The 13,951-nt window shown below is 47.9% G+C and overlaps 2 protein-coding genes across 8 annotated transcripts in view; one reads left to right on the top strand and one right to left on the bottom strand.

The window, feature by feature from the left end:
- CMTR2 (cap methyltransferase 2) overlaps positions 1-5,767 on the top strand; it is a 22,918-nt gene extending 17,151 nt beyond the window's left edge. For all 4 annotated transcript variants that reach the window (XM_078606652.1, XM_078606651.1, XM_078606650.1 and 1 more), the window contains 2 exons: positions 866-1,087; positions 1,292-5,767. In XM_078606652.1, coding sequence (XP_078462778.1) covers positions 866-1,087; positions 1,292-2,770 — 1,701 coding nt within the window. In that variant the 3' untranslated portion in view covers positions 2,771-5,767. The remainder of the gene's footprint in view (positions 1-865; positions 1,088-1,291) is intronic.
- Positions 3,945-13,951, bottom strand: LOC144727665 (3-oxo-5-alpha-steroid 4-dehydrogenase 1-like). Of its 4 annotated transcripts, XR_013587427.1 has the most exons (6): positions 13,435-13,951; positions 11,622-11,788; positions 6,955-7,056; positions 6,156-6,306; positions 5,764-5,957; positions 3,945-5,492 (listed from the first exon to the last, which is right to left on the bottom strand). XR_013587427.1 is itself a non-coding variant. In XM_078606653.1 (5 exons), the coding sequence occupies exons 1-5, from the start codon at positions 13,788-13,790 to the stop codon at positions 5,426-5,428; spliced, it is 843 nt and encodes a 280-aa protein (XP_078462779.1). In that variant the 5' UTR covers positions 13,791-13,951; the 3' UTR covers positions 3,945-5,425. The 4 variants fall into 4 exon arrangements, 3 of the variants coding, with proteins under 3 accessions (XP_078462779.1, XP_078462781.1, XP_078462780.1); XM_078606653.1 differs by lacking the exon at positions 5,764-5,957; XM_078606655.1 differs by lacking the exons at positions 3,945-5,492; positions 5,764-5,957; positions 6,156-6,306; positions 6,955-7,056 and adding an exon at positions 9,314-10,157 and having other exon boundaries at positions 11,622-11,838.

The following is a 13,951-nucleotide window of genomic DNA, read 5'->3' as shown; positions in this document are numbered from 1 at the left end:
GTCCATGACAAAGAATTATATTGTTCGGTGCAATGCCCAGATTTAAAATTGCATGAATGTGATCCTTTGCGGTTGAGAGGGTTTGCATGTGCGGCAAGTTTTATAATCTCAACTAATGACTGCTCATCGAGTGGTCGGTGCCTTGTCCAATTTAAAAACGCAACCGTTTCTGCTTTGACAGCTACACCGACACACACATATACATGCGTCCATACATTGTTATATACTGTTAGCGAGCACCTATGAAGGCCGGAACGGCACACGAGGCAGTGGGTGGCTAATGCCACGCCCGGCTGCCTTCATCTCCCTCGTGGCAATGTTTACACATCGCACCAGTTCCTCATTTGAGGATGAGTCGATCTAGGCGAGGTCAAGGACTGGTTCAGATAATTGTCACCGATGTTGGCCGTCAATTGAACTCGGGTCGCCGGGTTTGTAGTGCAGCACACTGACCACAGCGCGACCGTTCCCGCTGGTGGCTATGCACTCCAACAAACCAGCACGTTTGAGCAAGCATGAGTGGGTCACACAGATTGTGAGATGGCGGGGTCACCATCTTCTGGCTTGCCAGGGCATGGCAGTACGCCAAGTGGATTCATTTCCATCTGTACGAGGATTGAGTGTTCAGACTGGAGGAATCCCATGAGCTATGAAGCTCTTTCTCACAGATGTCCGAATATAGGACCACAGTGTTTGGGTAATTATTGGTGCCGGTCCCGGCTGCCTTCGCGCTCGTCTTTGATTTCCCGTGTGAAAAGTGCACGTGACAAATTCTACGGCGTTTGTATATACAATTTACCATGGACGACGCTACGTAAATAAATGAACGCGCATATGTACGAGTGACACATAGGTGTTTCCGTAGGAGGTCCATGTGGTGAAACCGGCCACGAGCAAAGCAGGCAACTCGGAGCTGTACGTGGTGTGCCTGGGCTTCCGCGGGCGGGACACGTTCCCCCCCGCCTTGCTCGAGCGGCTCGAGGAGCACGTGGGCCCAGATGTGTGCGCCCACACGGCCCTCTTCCCTGCCACCCGCCTTCCTCCCTCCTTCACCCAGCAGCTGCTGGCCTGCGCCACCATGTTCCAGGTGGCCACACACCTTCTTTAGTAATTGTTTAGTACGTTTTGGTATTCGCACCATTCCCATGTGGAGTTGCCAAAGGGACCTATGTGGAATGGCCAAGGGGACCCAAAGGAGACCACGAATTTGCCTTCCATAAATTGTGAGCTTGCTTGAGTTTGTGTTAATTGTGCCGAAGCTCGTTTTTAAGAAAAAAATTCCCCCTTGCAGAAGCTGCAGGCCGATACGATTCTGGAGAACCTGTGGCTGTTTGAGAACGACGCGGGCGAGGAGCGCTGGGCTCACATCGAGGCAGTGCGCGAGGCCGCCGCCTGGTTCTACACGGACCACTACGACGTGCAACCCCTCGCCCGGCGCGACTGGTTAATGCAGCGACCACCCAGGGGATCTGGCGCACCACCCTTTCAGTCGTACTCGGGGAAGGGAAAGCAGCGTCAGGTAGGGACCTACAACCAGAGGAAAGAACTGGAGAGCCTGAGCTGGAGAGAGAAGGTAATGCAGGGTTACTTTGAGCCGGACATGCGGACCTTCGATGCACTGCTCAAGATCGACGCGCCGAGTCGCGACGCGGCTCGTGAGGGTGAGTGCGACGGTGCGGACGAGCGCTCCGAGGACCCTGCGGAGGAGCGCGTGCTCGAGTGCTCGCCGGATCCTCCAGACGAGAGCACCTTCTCCGTGCGGCACGGGCCTGCGCTCAGACGCGTGGCCAACTCCCCGTTTTGCGACGTGAAACTGCTGGAGCGTCTCAATGAGGCGCGGGCCAAGGCGGCCGTCGTGCGGCCGGCCAACGCCGTGTGGCTGAGCGGGCAGCACCGCGAAGGAAGCCAGAGCGCCGCGGAAACGGAGCAGCGCGTCCGAGCGACGCTCATTAAACTTCTGAATGGGAAGGAACTGAGAGGCGTTTACTATATGGATATCGGGCAACAGACTCGACGTGCGTCTGTAGGGCAAACGCTCTGTGCGCAGTTAAACCCCATGGACGATGTTATCGATAATTCTCGGAAAAACAAATCACAAAGTACCGATGAATCCAGTGCAAGTGCAGTCGTGCACAGCGCACAGCCTGACAGTGCTTGCGGTGGAGGACCTTCAATTCTGCCACCCACGCCTCTTGACACTTGCAGCGCGACTCGAGACACAGTCCTCATTCCGAAACCGTTCGTCGGAGTTCTAAGCAGCCCACTGCTCTACGACGGAGATGTGTTGTTTCAGCAAAATCTCGTTGACGGATTGCAGCTGATGTTCTCCCGCTTGGCAGAGGGCGACTGTCTGGTGCTGCCCCTACCCGCCGCCCTTACTCGATTCTCCGCAGGAATAATCTTTGCCCTTTCACAATGTTTCTGCCGCCTCTCCTTCCTCAACCTCTCGCCCAGCTCGTTTCACATCACCACCGTCTTACTCTGCGCGGGCCTGCGCCATCCATCAGTTTACAAAGGCGTGAAGGAGTTTATCAGCGTGCTGCAGCATGCGGTCTCAAACGCTGGAGAGCGATGCGGCGATGGAAGAGGAGACCGGGAGGGTAACGTTCGGCAGCAGGTGCTGGAGTTTGTCCCCATTGAGGTTTTACTCAGGGAACCACTGTACACATTTCTACTGAAACTCAATACAGACACTCTCCAGTACAGGCTGGGTCTGCTCTTGCAGCTTGAGAAACTCTTCCATAACAAGATCTCAGGACTGGCGACTTAGTGGCGGCCTCAATTGATCTCGTTTGAAAGAAATTGGGGTGCTCTTTAAATGTTCACGGATGTCTCAATGCAATAATACATGTAACTATTTTGCAAGGAAACTGAAAAAGTCAATATCCATATATTTTTAGAACAATCTTTCAAAATTGCACTTGGAAAATGTTAACCAGAATGTATACGCGACACTCTTTACTGTGGCACAATTACATCTGGGGGTGGAGCAGTGTCGTATAACCCCGGTGAGCCAAGTTCAATTCCAAGCTCCGTTTAACATTGGTGGCGAGCGATACATGAATCGGTTCCCCACCCTCCGCCAACCCACAATGACCAGCGTGAAGTACAATCAAACCCCCCTTGAATGACACGGCATGGGCTTGACAAGAGGGGTGTAAATTATTATGTTTGAATCTGGTCACACGACCGATATAATACATTTGCCATCGGGGAACTTAACAGATGTAACATTTAGAATTAAGGAATATTTTTGTATATTGGTTTAAACATCATTACATCCAATACATGATCATTTTGAGTGTTCACGATTGGAGGTGTCCCTCGTTGCTTGTGATGTTGTGAGCACGTGCTGTGTATATTAACTGATTTCTACATGGAAACAAACGCGAATGCACGTATTGTCATGCACTGAAATAGCACGTGCTGTGATGTGCAATTTATTTTGACACAAAAGCCAACATCTACATTAAAATTATGTTTCTATAAAATGTCAGTCTTGTATAGAAAGTTCATGTAAAATCCTATTTTAGAATTTATTTTAAAAATGTTTATTTTTTACGTGAATAAAAATAAATAGGAATCCTTGTCAGTGATAATGATCACAATGAGCTGCGATCAATCCACTGCTGGATGAAAGCCTCCAAACAGTGTCACCATGTCCATTGGACTTGGCTGCACTACCCGCAGCGTGGCCTGACAACTGTTATTCTATTGGTGGTCACCCAATCTAAGCGCTATCCAGACGTAACCACATTTCGCTTCCGAGGTCTGGCGCTATCGGGGGTGTCCAGTCAAGTCATTTCAATAGCCACGATTGACTTCAAAAACTTTGGAAGGGAGCGCTATGTCGCCACGGATGCTAGTAAGGGGTCACGTTGACGTAAGAAGGCGAGGCGAGGCCGTAGAGCATTGGGAAGCAAGGAACGAGACCACAACTCCACTCAGAGCCACCGTTTAGTAGTGAGGATCCATTACAGATAAATACTTTATAAGTACCCAGGCATGACACAAATATTCGATAAAACTAACGCGATTCAGTATATTCGTTTCAAAAACTAAAATTATACAAAGATGGTTAAAAAAGCGTGTTCCTGAGTTTGGATGGTTGGTGGATGTTAACCGCTGTCTCGTGCACTCGGATTGCTGAACACACTGCGAGGTCATGCGATATGACCCTCCATGTCGATTTCAGTGACGTGAGAGTAACTTTATGCGAAGATTTTTTACTGGTAGGAACCGCCAGGTTACACCAGCCCACAGGGGATTATTGTGTCCGTCGTGCAGGGAGGGGCTGGGTGGGGAGGGGCTGGGTGGGGAGGGCTAGGTGGGGAGGGGCTGATCACCCTGTGGTGCCCTTATAAAACTCAACGTTTAACCTACTCACGCCGGCTTGTGCCCGCCCTCACAGTCGGCCATATTTGCGGAAAACACCACGCCGCCGTTGACCCTGGCCATTGACCGAGCAACCCAACGTTCCTACCAGCTCCCTCTGCAGAAATGTGTTTAAAATACTACAGTATTTTAGTGCTTGCAGTTAAATTTTATGAAAAGCATATGGACATTAGCAATCATTTAATAAAAATCGTACGTTTTAGGCCATGCAGTCGCAGAACCTTATGCGATATAACAGACACGTGACCGATAGTGGTTCTGCAGAAACTCCTTGCGGGACTAAAACAACATCATTATTATTTTGCTGCGCTAAGGGGGATTTTGGTCATCATTGTGCTGTTGCAACACCCACCTCTGCTGTCCCCACTTCCACTGCTCAGTGCACCCCCTCCCCACTTCCTGTGTCTGGGGGGAGGGGTGGGGCTTAACCAGAAAGAGGCAGGGCATACGATGAGGGGGCAGGGCCTAAAAGGAAAGGCACAGCTGAAACAGGAAGAGACATTTGGGCATGATGTATGTACCGTATATAGAACTTCTTTCGCACCCTACGTAGCCAATAGTGCCAATCGGAGGTGCGGGGGAAGGACAACAAAACTAAAGGAATTAGTTTCCAATCTAATCGGGAAGACATGATGAGGGTTAAAGGCTTAAGGCAGTGGGGGGCAGAGAGGAAGGAGGTGGGGGCCTCTCGAGGCCTAAAGAAAGAGGGGAGGGGCCTGAATAGGAAGGGGAGGGGCCTGAATAGGAAGGTGAGGGGCCTGAATAGGAAGCTCAAATACACCACCTCCAATTAGAACGGCCGCAAAAAAGTACAAAAATTAGCAAATCTCATATAAAAATGACAGTGACGTAAAAAAAACCTATTGTCCATAAGGAGTAGTGCTTCGACCGCTGAACTCCCCTGTTGATTTAAGGAAATGCAAGCAGATTATTAAATATGTGCAACAGGCAGCACACATTTAATTCTGCACAGGCCAACTTACACTATTAATAGCACCCAACCCACGTGTGTAATTTGTTTAATTTGCATTTAAAATAGGAAAGGAATGACAGCTTTTCTTTTCTTGGGGTAGTCTTCAAACTTTTCCAGATACCATCTGCAGCAAACAGAACAAAACGCCAGAGGTTACCAATTAAAATTGCACTGTGCAGCACCGAACCTACATGCAGTGGTACTCAAGTTAGGCGAAGTGCTGTTAATTTATTTTGGGGATGATCTCTGTAACCGGGGTTGTGCTCTGGGGTTGTCTATCACATGTTGGCAGTTTATTTTTTACTTTGTAATCCTAAAAATGGGTGAATTATTTAGCAAAATATTACTTTCGTGTATGTTTTGATTACTGATTAAATGAACGTTTGTTTTTTTACCTTTCATTGCTAAATCAAAAAGGTGACTTTAATACACCGAGAGGACTATAATCGTGTTGGCTCGGTGATTTCACGCTCTCTCCAGCAAGAGAACCATCGCATAAGAAGCGGCTGCTGTTGCTCCGAATGTGGACCGTGACGTCAGCATACAACGGCCGACTTTTCGAATGATGCCGCGGGATCTTTAGCATCCACTGTGAAGCAGACGGCACACGTCGTAGTAGTATTTTTTTACGACAAATTCACCCGCAGTATTAACCAGGGCGGTCGCCCGGCTCGAACCACAAACCTCGGCAACAAGCGGCGAACGCGCCACCTCTAGGCCGCGTCACCACCCGTGCTGGGTCCTCGCGCCATGCCGTGTGTGGAGGGGTGGAGGGGTGTAGACTCACCTGTGGTGGTGAACGGAGCGTGGCCCGATGACCGTGATGGTGAACACAGAGAAAGCCCAGGCCTGCAGGGTGCAGCACGCGACGGCAAAGCCCAGCCACTCCACCATCTCCCCCAAGAAGTTTGCTCCCGATACGAACTCAAACATCCCTCCTAGAAGAACAATACGGACACGTGCCAATGGACATCGGTAAGTAGACGCATCTTTTTGGGTGACACGTTGTTGCCAAAAATTCCAAGTGGCCATCCTGGGAGAAGCCAACAGTGATCAAACTACCAACGGAATGTGGAAATTCCACCATTGGCTTATGACCACCAATGGAGATGGATGCCTGCTGTTGCTTATTCGAACATGGGAGATACGTCTTGTCAAGTCAAATGCAATCCTCCACTGATGGTAAAAATTACATGTTTTTTTCCACGAGGCTGTCACCTGGTCCGTGATGTAAATCTATGGTTAGAGTTAACTGTAACAACATGACAGTGTGACAGAGTTAACTCTTAACAGAATTATGACTCAAGATAAGTTGCACACGAGGAGAAACAGACCACACATTGTCCGATTTATCCGCAACATTTATTCTAATTTGAACAGTAAAAATTCCACGAATGCAAATTTTACGTAACCTACATCGAATTCACTCCCTACCATATAGGTTATGTTATCGTGAACTTCTGTATATTGAGTTGCCGTACAACGAGGGAAGACCGCATGCCAACATTTGAAAAGGCATGATTCGATATAAAAACTACCATTAAGAGGTTCGTAGAGGGAGGCGGGGCACCTGCTGGGCTACTGACCGCGAGGGATCTTGTAGCCCGTTTCACCGGGCTTGCGTAGATTCCGCAGAATGTGGTCCGAGTGCAGGTTTATCAGCAAACCAGCAAGCCAGAGCAGTGCCCCTAGCCACACCACACACAGACCGCACCGCCAGGGTCACACGAGGTCAGCCACACTCGGATACTCGACACACCCAAACACACAATGTAGCGGGTACGGTTGTGTTTCAGTGTTCAAAACCGCAACCTGAGAGCCACAAATAACAGGCAAATCGCGGACAAAAACCAATGGCTGACTTCCGCTTCAATTAAACGTATACCAAGAAGTGACAATTGTATTTACTGAAAAGCTTAATAATTTCAGAAAAATTAACCGTGCTTCAAGAAAACAAAACCACGTTTGGATTGCTATGAAATAATGAATGCATACCTCTACTCATAGCAGCTTGGCAGTTGTCAACTTTACCACACGTGGAATGATGTTATATTTGAGGACATTACCAATCTAGCAGCCCTCATGGCATCCATCACTCCTCCCCTGACATTTTTCGATTTAAAGCTTTCGTGACTGCAGGGATTCATCTTCTTGGTTCTTTCGGTAAAGTCACGTAGAAGGGAAGTAATAAAATAATAAAAATAAAACATAATAAAATAATTCTCACGACGTTTCGGCCACAACACAAGCAGCCGTCCTCAGGTGAAAACCAGGTCTGTCGAGGCGACAGCGTCTGAATGAAACAGCACCATGCTTGGAGCATATATTTAAGCTGGCATAAATACGTGTTAAACTGGCATAAATATGCTGAATTCCTCTTGATATGCAAATTCTTTTGTCAAGGCGCCCTTTCCCCCCCTTCCAACCCAGCTTAAATATATGCTCCAAGCATGGTGCCGTTTCATTCAGACGCTGTCGCCTCGACAGACCTGGTTTTCACCTGAGGACGGATGCTTGCGTTGTGGCCGAAACGTCGTGAGAATTATTTTATTATGTTTTATTATTTTATTACTTCCCTTCTACGTGACTTTACCGAAAGAACCAAGAAGATCCTCCCCTGACAGTCCAAGTGCAGCTAAATTAGACCCCTTGTAAACTTGTCGACTGCTATAGCCAATAACCTCCTTATCACAGTCCACTGCATCGTGAACACTGAAGTACTACCTAAATACAGAGAACCTTTTACGACCTCCGCATTGTACCTTATTTCTGAAACCTGTCAGAAAGTAGTTCAAATATTCAGGAAACCTTCCTACCACTGCAAATTAAAATATATGTTTGTGTTAGGAAAAGTCACCTTAATATTCCCAGGGCCCACCCTCAGTACTTACAGGTGCCTAGAGCTGCAATGGCCCAGGCAAAGGTCCCCGCTAGCAAAAATTAGTCATCACTTTGCACACGGGTGCAAATGGACCGTTGCGATATCCAAGTCTTATACCTCTCATACTCCACACTTTTTTTTAAACAATCTTAAACAATCACAATGCGCATCTGACAAAAACACCTATCTTGACCCCCCAAACTATTCCGACACCTTTTCGTTGGATTTATGCTATTGTTCCATACAACTTACACCAATTCTGCTGCATCTTGGCTCTTTAAAACATTCCTACGGTCACACGCGTCAAATCCTTTCCTATCCGCTTTAAATGCTGAAACTCTTCCAGGGACTGCCTAAATAAAACAAAACCCTAACACAACATCGGATGACATGGCATGTTTCTGTATCAAATTATTGCTGTATCAGGTTACTGATTTATCAGTACATATACTGCTGTATCAGTACCTATACTGTGCTCCAAATTTCTGGAAACCAGTTGCGGGCTTTATGGGGAGTGCGATTCCAAGTGGGTTTGTCGTTTTGCCACACTTTTAGAGATGCTTTCATGCACACTTATTAGGCAGAACCCCACAAGTATCGTCTGACTTGTGTGTTCTGTATTGAACTTAATAAAGAAATAGGAACCCGTTTGTACATGCAACCGAACGACTCCATGCCCCATATGCATCCACCGGCGCGCCCGTTTACAGGGACTCACGGTCCTGCGTGTCCAAGTTCTTAATAGTCAGCCTGCAGCAATATACAGAGCTTTAGTGCCTTCATTGGTGCGGTGTCTCCAGTCTAGCAGTAGACAGAGCACTGATGGCTCCCTCGGTGTGGTGTGCCCGCCTTCCAGCGGTAGGTAGAGCAGGTGGCTTCCTTGAGGTGGTGGATGCAGCACTCCAAAGTCTTGATATTGCCCGACATGAAAGCTGAAGAGGCCCTTGCAGCTCTTCTTCTTTTTGGTTCTTTCGGTAAAGTCACGTAGAAGGGAAGTAATAAAATAATAAAAATAAAACATAATAAAATAAAATAATATAACAAGTGAGAATTATTTTATTTTATTATGTTTTATTTTTATTATTTTATTACTTCCCTTCTAAGTGACTTTACCGAAAGAACCAAGAAGATGAATCCCTGCAGTCACGAAAGCTTTAAATCGAAAAAATCCTTGCAGCTCTATTTATGTCCTCGTTGTTCTTGGTCTGGCAAGTCCCCGCACTCCAACAGTCGACACCGCTCACCCAGCCCTTGAAGTGGTCTCTCCACACTCCAGCAGTTGATAGAGCCCTCCTCGTGGCCCTGGGTGTGTTGTCCCCCCCCCTCCACTCCAGCAGTAGAGACTGCACCTACACTTTGCAGCCCAGCACACTCAGCCCCAGGTACAGCACTCAGCTTCTGCGGCAGCACTGCTTGAGACTATTGCAGCCCTGGGTGTGTGATGGCTCCACCCTCCAGCAGTGGATCAGGCCCCCTTGCTCCACTCGGTGTGGTTCTTCCAAACTCCAGCAGTGGATCAGGCCCCCTTGCTCCACTCGGTGTGGTTCTTCCAAACTCCATCAGTGGATTGGGCCTTCTTGCTGGTGGCTGGTTCCTGCTGCGCTTGCCTTCCTTCCTTCTCCTCGCATCGCGTCCCCCCAACCCCTTCTTTGTTGCCCCCATCATAGTGGTAATTTTGCACAATTGGGCTTCCCCACACCCATACTACTAAAACTGGTCCCTCCTACTTTAACTGGCACCCGAGGGAAGCCAGGGAAGTGACCCTCAACTTCCATCTCGTCACACCAGTCACCCACCTGCTTGACCCTCCACGAACTCGTTTGAAATCCAGGAAACCAATCTGGGATCGTGCGAGACAATTTGATGAAGCGGGGTCATTTGAAGACCGTTGGCGAACACTGTGGAATTCTGTGGACATTCCAAATAAAGCTCCATCAACCGTTGCAGAACAGCAACAGGTCGCTGCACACACCTCCTCCACAAGTGGAGAAGTAAAGACAACCCACAGTGTGACTGCGGACCCGAACCAGACAATGGACCATATTGCGCACAACTGCTCTCTGGCGGGACTGAGCAGTATTAGGTCACGCTACTCCTGAAGCTATCGCATGGCTTACAGACTTAAACTTGGACGTGTGATTTGCACATACTTGCCATACGCTAGAGCGAGAGACCTGCAGAAACATTGCAGCACTGACCTATTGCGTGCATAGTGGTAACCTTCACACGTTTCAGCTGTTACGTGTGTTAGCACAGGTGACAACAACACACTCATCCATCCACTCACCACACTGCAGGTAACAACAAAAACACATTCACCCTCCACCCACTCACCACACTGCAGATCACTCCTCTCCTCTCTCTGCTTCTTCCCTCAAACGCTGATACACCTTGTGTCTTTTCCAAGCTCTCATAACAACAGCCTGACTCAAATTCGAGAAACGTTTCTACACTTATCCGTTACAACTCTTGACGATGCTTGCTGGCCGCTTGGCATGATGGGCCGTCGGGCCCTGAGGCTCAGCGACTGCGTTCAAACAAAAAAATAAAAATAAGTAATATTTAAAATAACTTTTTTTTAAACAAGCTTTTATGAAATGTACTAGTAATGGAAGAACTCCACGACTCCAGGAAGTGGCCCCGAAGCTTGCCATAACGTAAGGGACCGTGGCCAATTACAGCCAACGTCAGTTGAGCGTGGACAATTAGACCCAAGCCGAAACATAACATATAAAAAAGAATGTTAAATTGTTTTTATTTTTTATGATAGAATATAGTATTGTCATCAGTATGACACAAGCATACCAAGTTTGCAGTCAATACCACATTGGGAAGTGGGTTAAAATTTAGTTAAAAGATTTGAGGATACGACAACAGAGCAAGTTAACAAAAAGCGTGTAAAAGAATGTTTAAAATATACAAGATTTGAGGATACAATAACAAAAGACAGAGTGAGTTAATAGAAAGTGTGTAAAAGAATGTTTAAAATATACAAGATTTGAGGATACAACAACAACAGACAGAGTGAGTTAATAGAAAGCGTGTAAAAGAATGTTTAAAATATACAAGATTTGAGGATACAACAACAGACAGTGAGTTAATAGAAAGCGTGTAAAATAATATTTAAAATATACAAGATTTGAGGATACAACAACAACAACAACAGAGTGAGTTAATAGAAAGCGTGTAAAAGAATGTTTAAAATATACAAGATTTGAGGATACAACAACAACAACAACAGACAGAGTGAGTTAATAGAAAGCGTGTAAAAGAATGTTTAAAATATACAAGATTTGAGGATACAACAACAGCAACAGACAGAGTGAGTTAATAGAAAGCGTGTAATAAAAACCACAAGAGGCGTGCACACACCTGCGACGAAGCGGACGTCGTAGAGCCAGCCGTCGGGGTAGCGAGCGCACGAGATGAGCGTGCGGCTCTGCAAGTAGCCATTGAAGGTGCAAAACGCCAAGGCGAGGAGGAAGGGCACGAACGGCATGGGTTTCGCTCCGCGGAGGAGGAAGGGGTAGATGAGTGCCCTGCACACACGCGGGAGGTGCAGAGAACAAGCGGGCGTGTGGACCAGGTCCTGATAAGGGAGGTAAGGGTGGAGGGCACAGTGGTTAACACTTCAATTTCGATTTAAAGCTTTCGTGACTGCAGAGATTCATCTTCTTGGTTCTTTCGGTAAAGTCACGTAGAAGGGAAATAATACAATAATACAAATAAAACTAAGACGTAATAAAATACAATTCTCACGACGTTTCGGCCACAATGCAAGCAGCCGTCCTCAGGTGAAGAACAGGTCTGTCGGAAAGATAGCGTCTGAATGAGACGCTGTGTTGTATTTTATTAAGTTTTATTTTTATTATTTTATTATTTCCCTTCTACGTGACTTTACTGAAAGAACCAAGAAGATGGTTAACACTTGTTCGTCAGCAAGAAGGGCCTGGATTAGATCCACACTCGGGCACCTTTCTCTGTGAGAGTTTGTATTTTCTCCTCTTTACTCTTTGGTTCTTTCGGTAATGTCACGTAGGTAGAAAATAAAATAAATCACGACGTTTCGATTGCAACACAAGCAATCATCATCGGGTGGGAAAACCACAGTAAGCATTTTTTTTTTTGCTGAAGTGGGAAATGTTCTTGCTGTGGTTTTCCCACCTGATGATGATTGCTTGTGTTGCAATCGAAACGTCGTGATTTATTTTATTTTATACCTACGTGACTTTACCGAAAGAACCAAAGAGTATGGATTCCAGCGGTCACTAAAGCTTCAAATCAAGATGTTCTCCTCTTGTTCTGCGGGAGGGGGGGGGGTTACTCCGAATTTTCTGGTTTCTTCTATGTGACTGGTATTGGGCCAAGACATCGCAAGAATGAACGACACTGCAAATTACTCAATTGCTATTGAACACACAGCAGCAGGAGCAGCAACATCGCCCCCTACTGTTAAATCTTGGCAGCACCCTCCTAAGTAAAACGCCTAAACTCTCGTCTAGCCTTGCCCAGTGTGTAAACACCTTTAAAAATCATTGATCTTCTGGGTCAGACAACGTGAGTACAATGCCATATGAACAAATACAGTTGTCACGTAACCAAACGCACCGACGTATATATTGCATCAGCACGCCAGTGTGTCGGAGAGCGATCCACACACACTTTTAACAACGCTGATATCATTTTTCGATTTAAAGCTTTCGTGACTGCAGGGATTCATCTTCTTGGTTCTTTCGGTAAAGTCACGTAGAAGGGAAGTCATTTTTATTATTTTATTACTTCCCTTCTAAGTGACTTTACCGAAAGAATCAAGAAAACGCTGATATCAATTCAGCAGAAGTAATCATCAGCAGCAGCAGTAGCCGCATCAGCAGCCGCATCATCATGACCTGAGAAATCAGCAGGCCGCACGTTAAAGACGAGCCACAGTCGTGCGAGTGTGATCATGCGACCCAGACTGTATAGCAAACCCATAGAGACACACACATCGCGACATCGGGACCCACACACACACATTAAAGACAAGCCAGAGTGGTGAAATGTGTCCATGCAACCCAAACTACTGACCATGCATCAAAGCAAACCACCACCGTCTGCGCTCCTACAGTGGAGGAGCAATAACAAAACTCCACCAACTCTCCTGCAGCAGCAGCAGAAGCACCATCGATCACCATCAGCATCTCACCGTTGAAAGTAGTGGCCGATGAACATGGCGAGCAGCACGCGGTTGGGCCAGGGCACGAGCGGGCCTCCCGGGTAAACATCCCCGCCGTGGTCGCCCGGCAGCGCGGCGGCCGCGCCGTGCCAGCTGATGAGCCAGACGGGCACGGCGAGCGCGGGCAGCTCCTGCACGACCCAGGCGAGGCGCGGGGGCAGCCCCGGGCCCCAGCTGCGGGAGCCGTAGCGGCCGTAGGGGATGCGGAGGCGCAGCGCGGGCAGCAGCAGCAGCACCAGCAGCAGCAGCGGGGCGGCCACGCCGGCCAGAAGCAGCGCGGCCGCGTCCAGCGCCCAGCGCTCGGCGCAGTCACTCCACGTGCTCATGGCCGTGGGGACGGACGGACGGGATGGGACGGACGTCGGCCCAGGGAGGGGAGAGAGCGGAGGAGAGACGCGGCCGAGAGAGCGATGGAGAGCGCGGTGGTTGATGTGTGCTGCTGTTGCTGCGTGAAGGTGCGTGCGATTCACGTTCAGGGGCCCCCCTC

Source organism: Lampetra planeri, chromosome 26 (assembly GCF_965212315.1).
Source record: "Lampetra planeri chromosome 26, kcLamPlan1.2.h2, whole genome shotgun sequence".
In the NCBI taxonomy this organism is placed as follows: domain Eukaryota; kingdom Metazoa; phylum Chordata; class Hyperoartia; order Petromyzontiformes; family Petromyzontidae; genus Lampetra; species Lampetra planeri.
The sequence above is the reverse complement of the archived record's forward strand: the minus strand, read 5'-3'. Positions and strand labels throughout refer to the sequence as shown.

What these genes read in the sequence shown, in the direction of transcription:
- LOC144727665 (XM_078606653.1), bottom strand. Translation starts at nt 13,790, where the DNA reads ATGAGCACGTGGAGTGACTGCGCCGAGCGCTGGGCGCTGGACGCGGCC. An exon ending in ATCGGCCACTACTTTCAACG is followed by an intron (nt 11,789 to 13,434) that starts GTGAGATGCTGA and finishes GCGTGTGTGCAG; the next exon opens with GGCACTCATCTACCCCTTCC. An exon ending in CGACGTCCGCTTCGTCGCAG is followed by an intron (nt 7,057 to 11,621) that starts GTGTGTGCACGC and finishes TGGTGTGGCTAG; the next exon opens with GGGCACTGCTCTGGCTTGCT.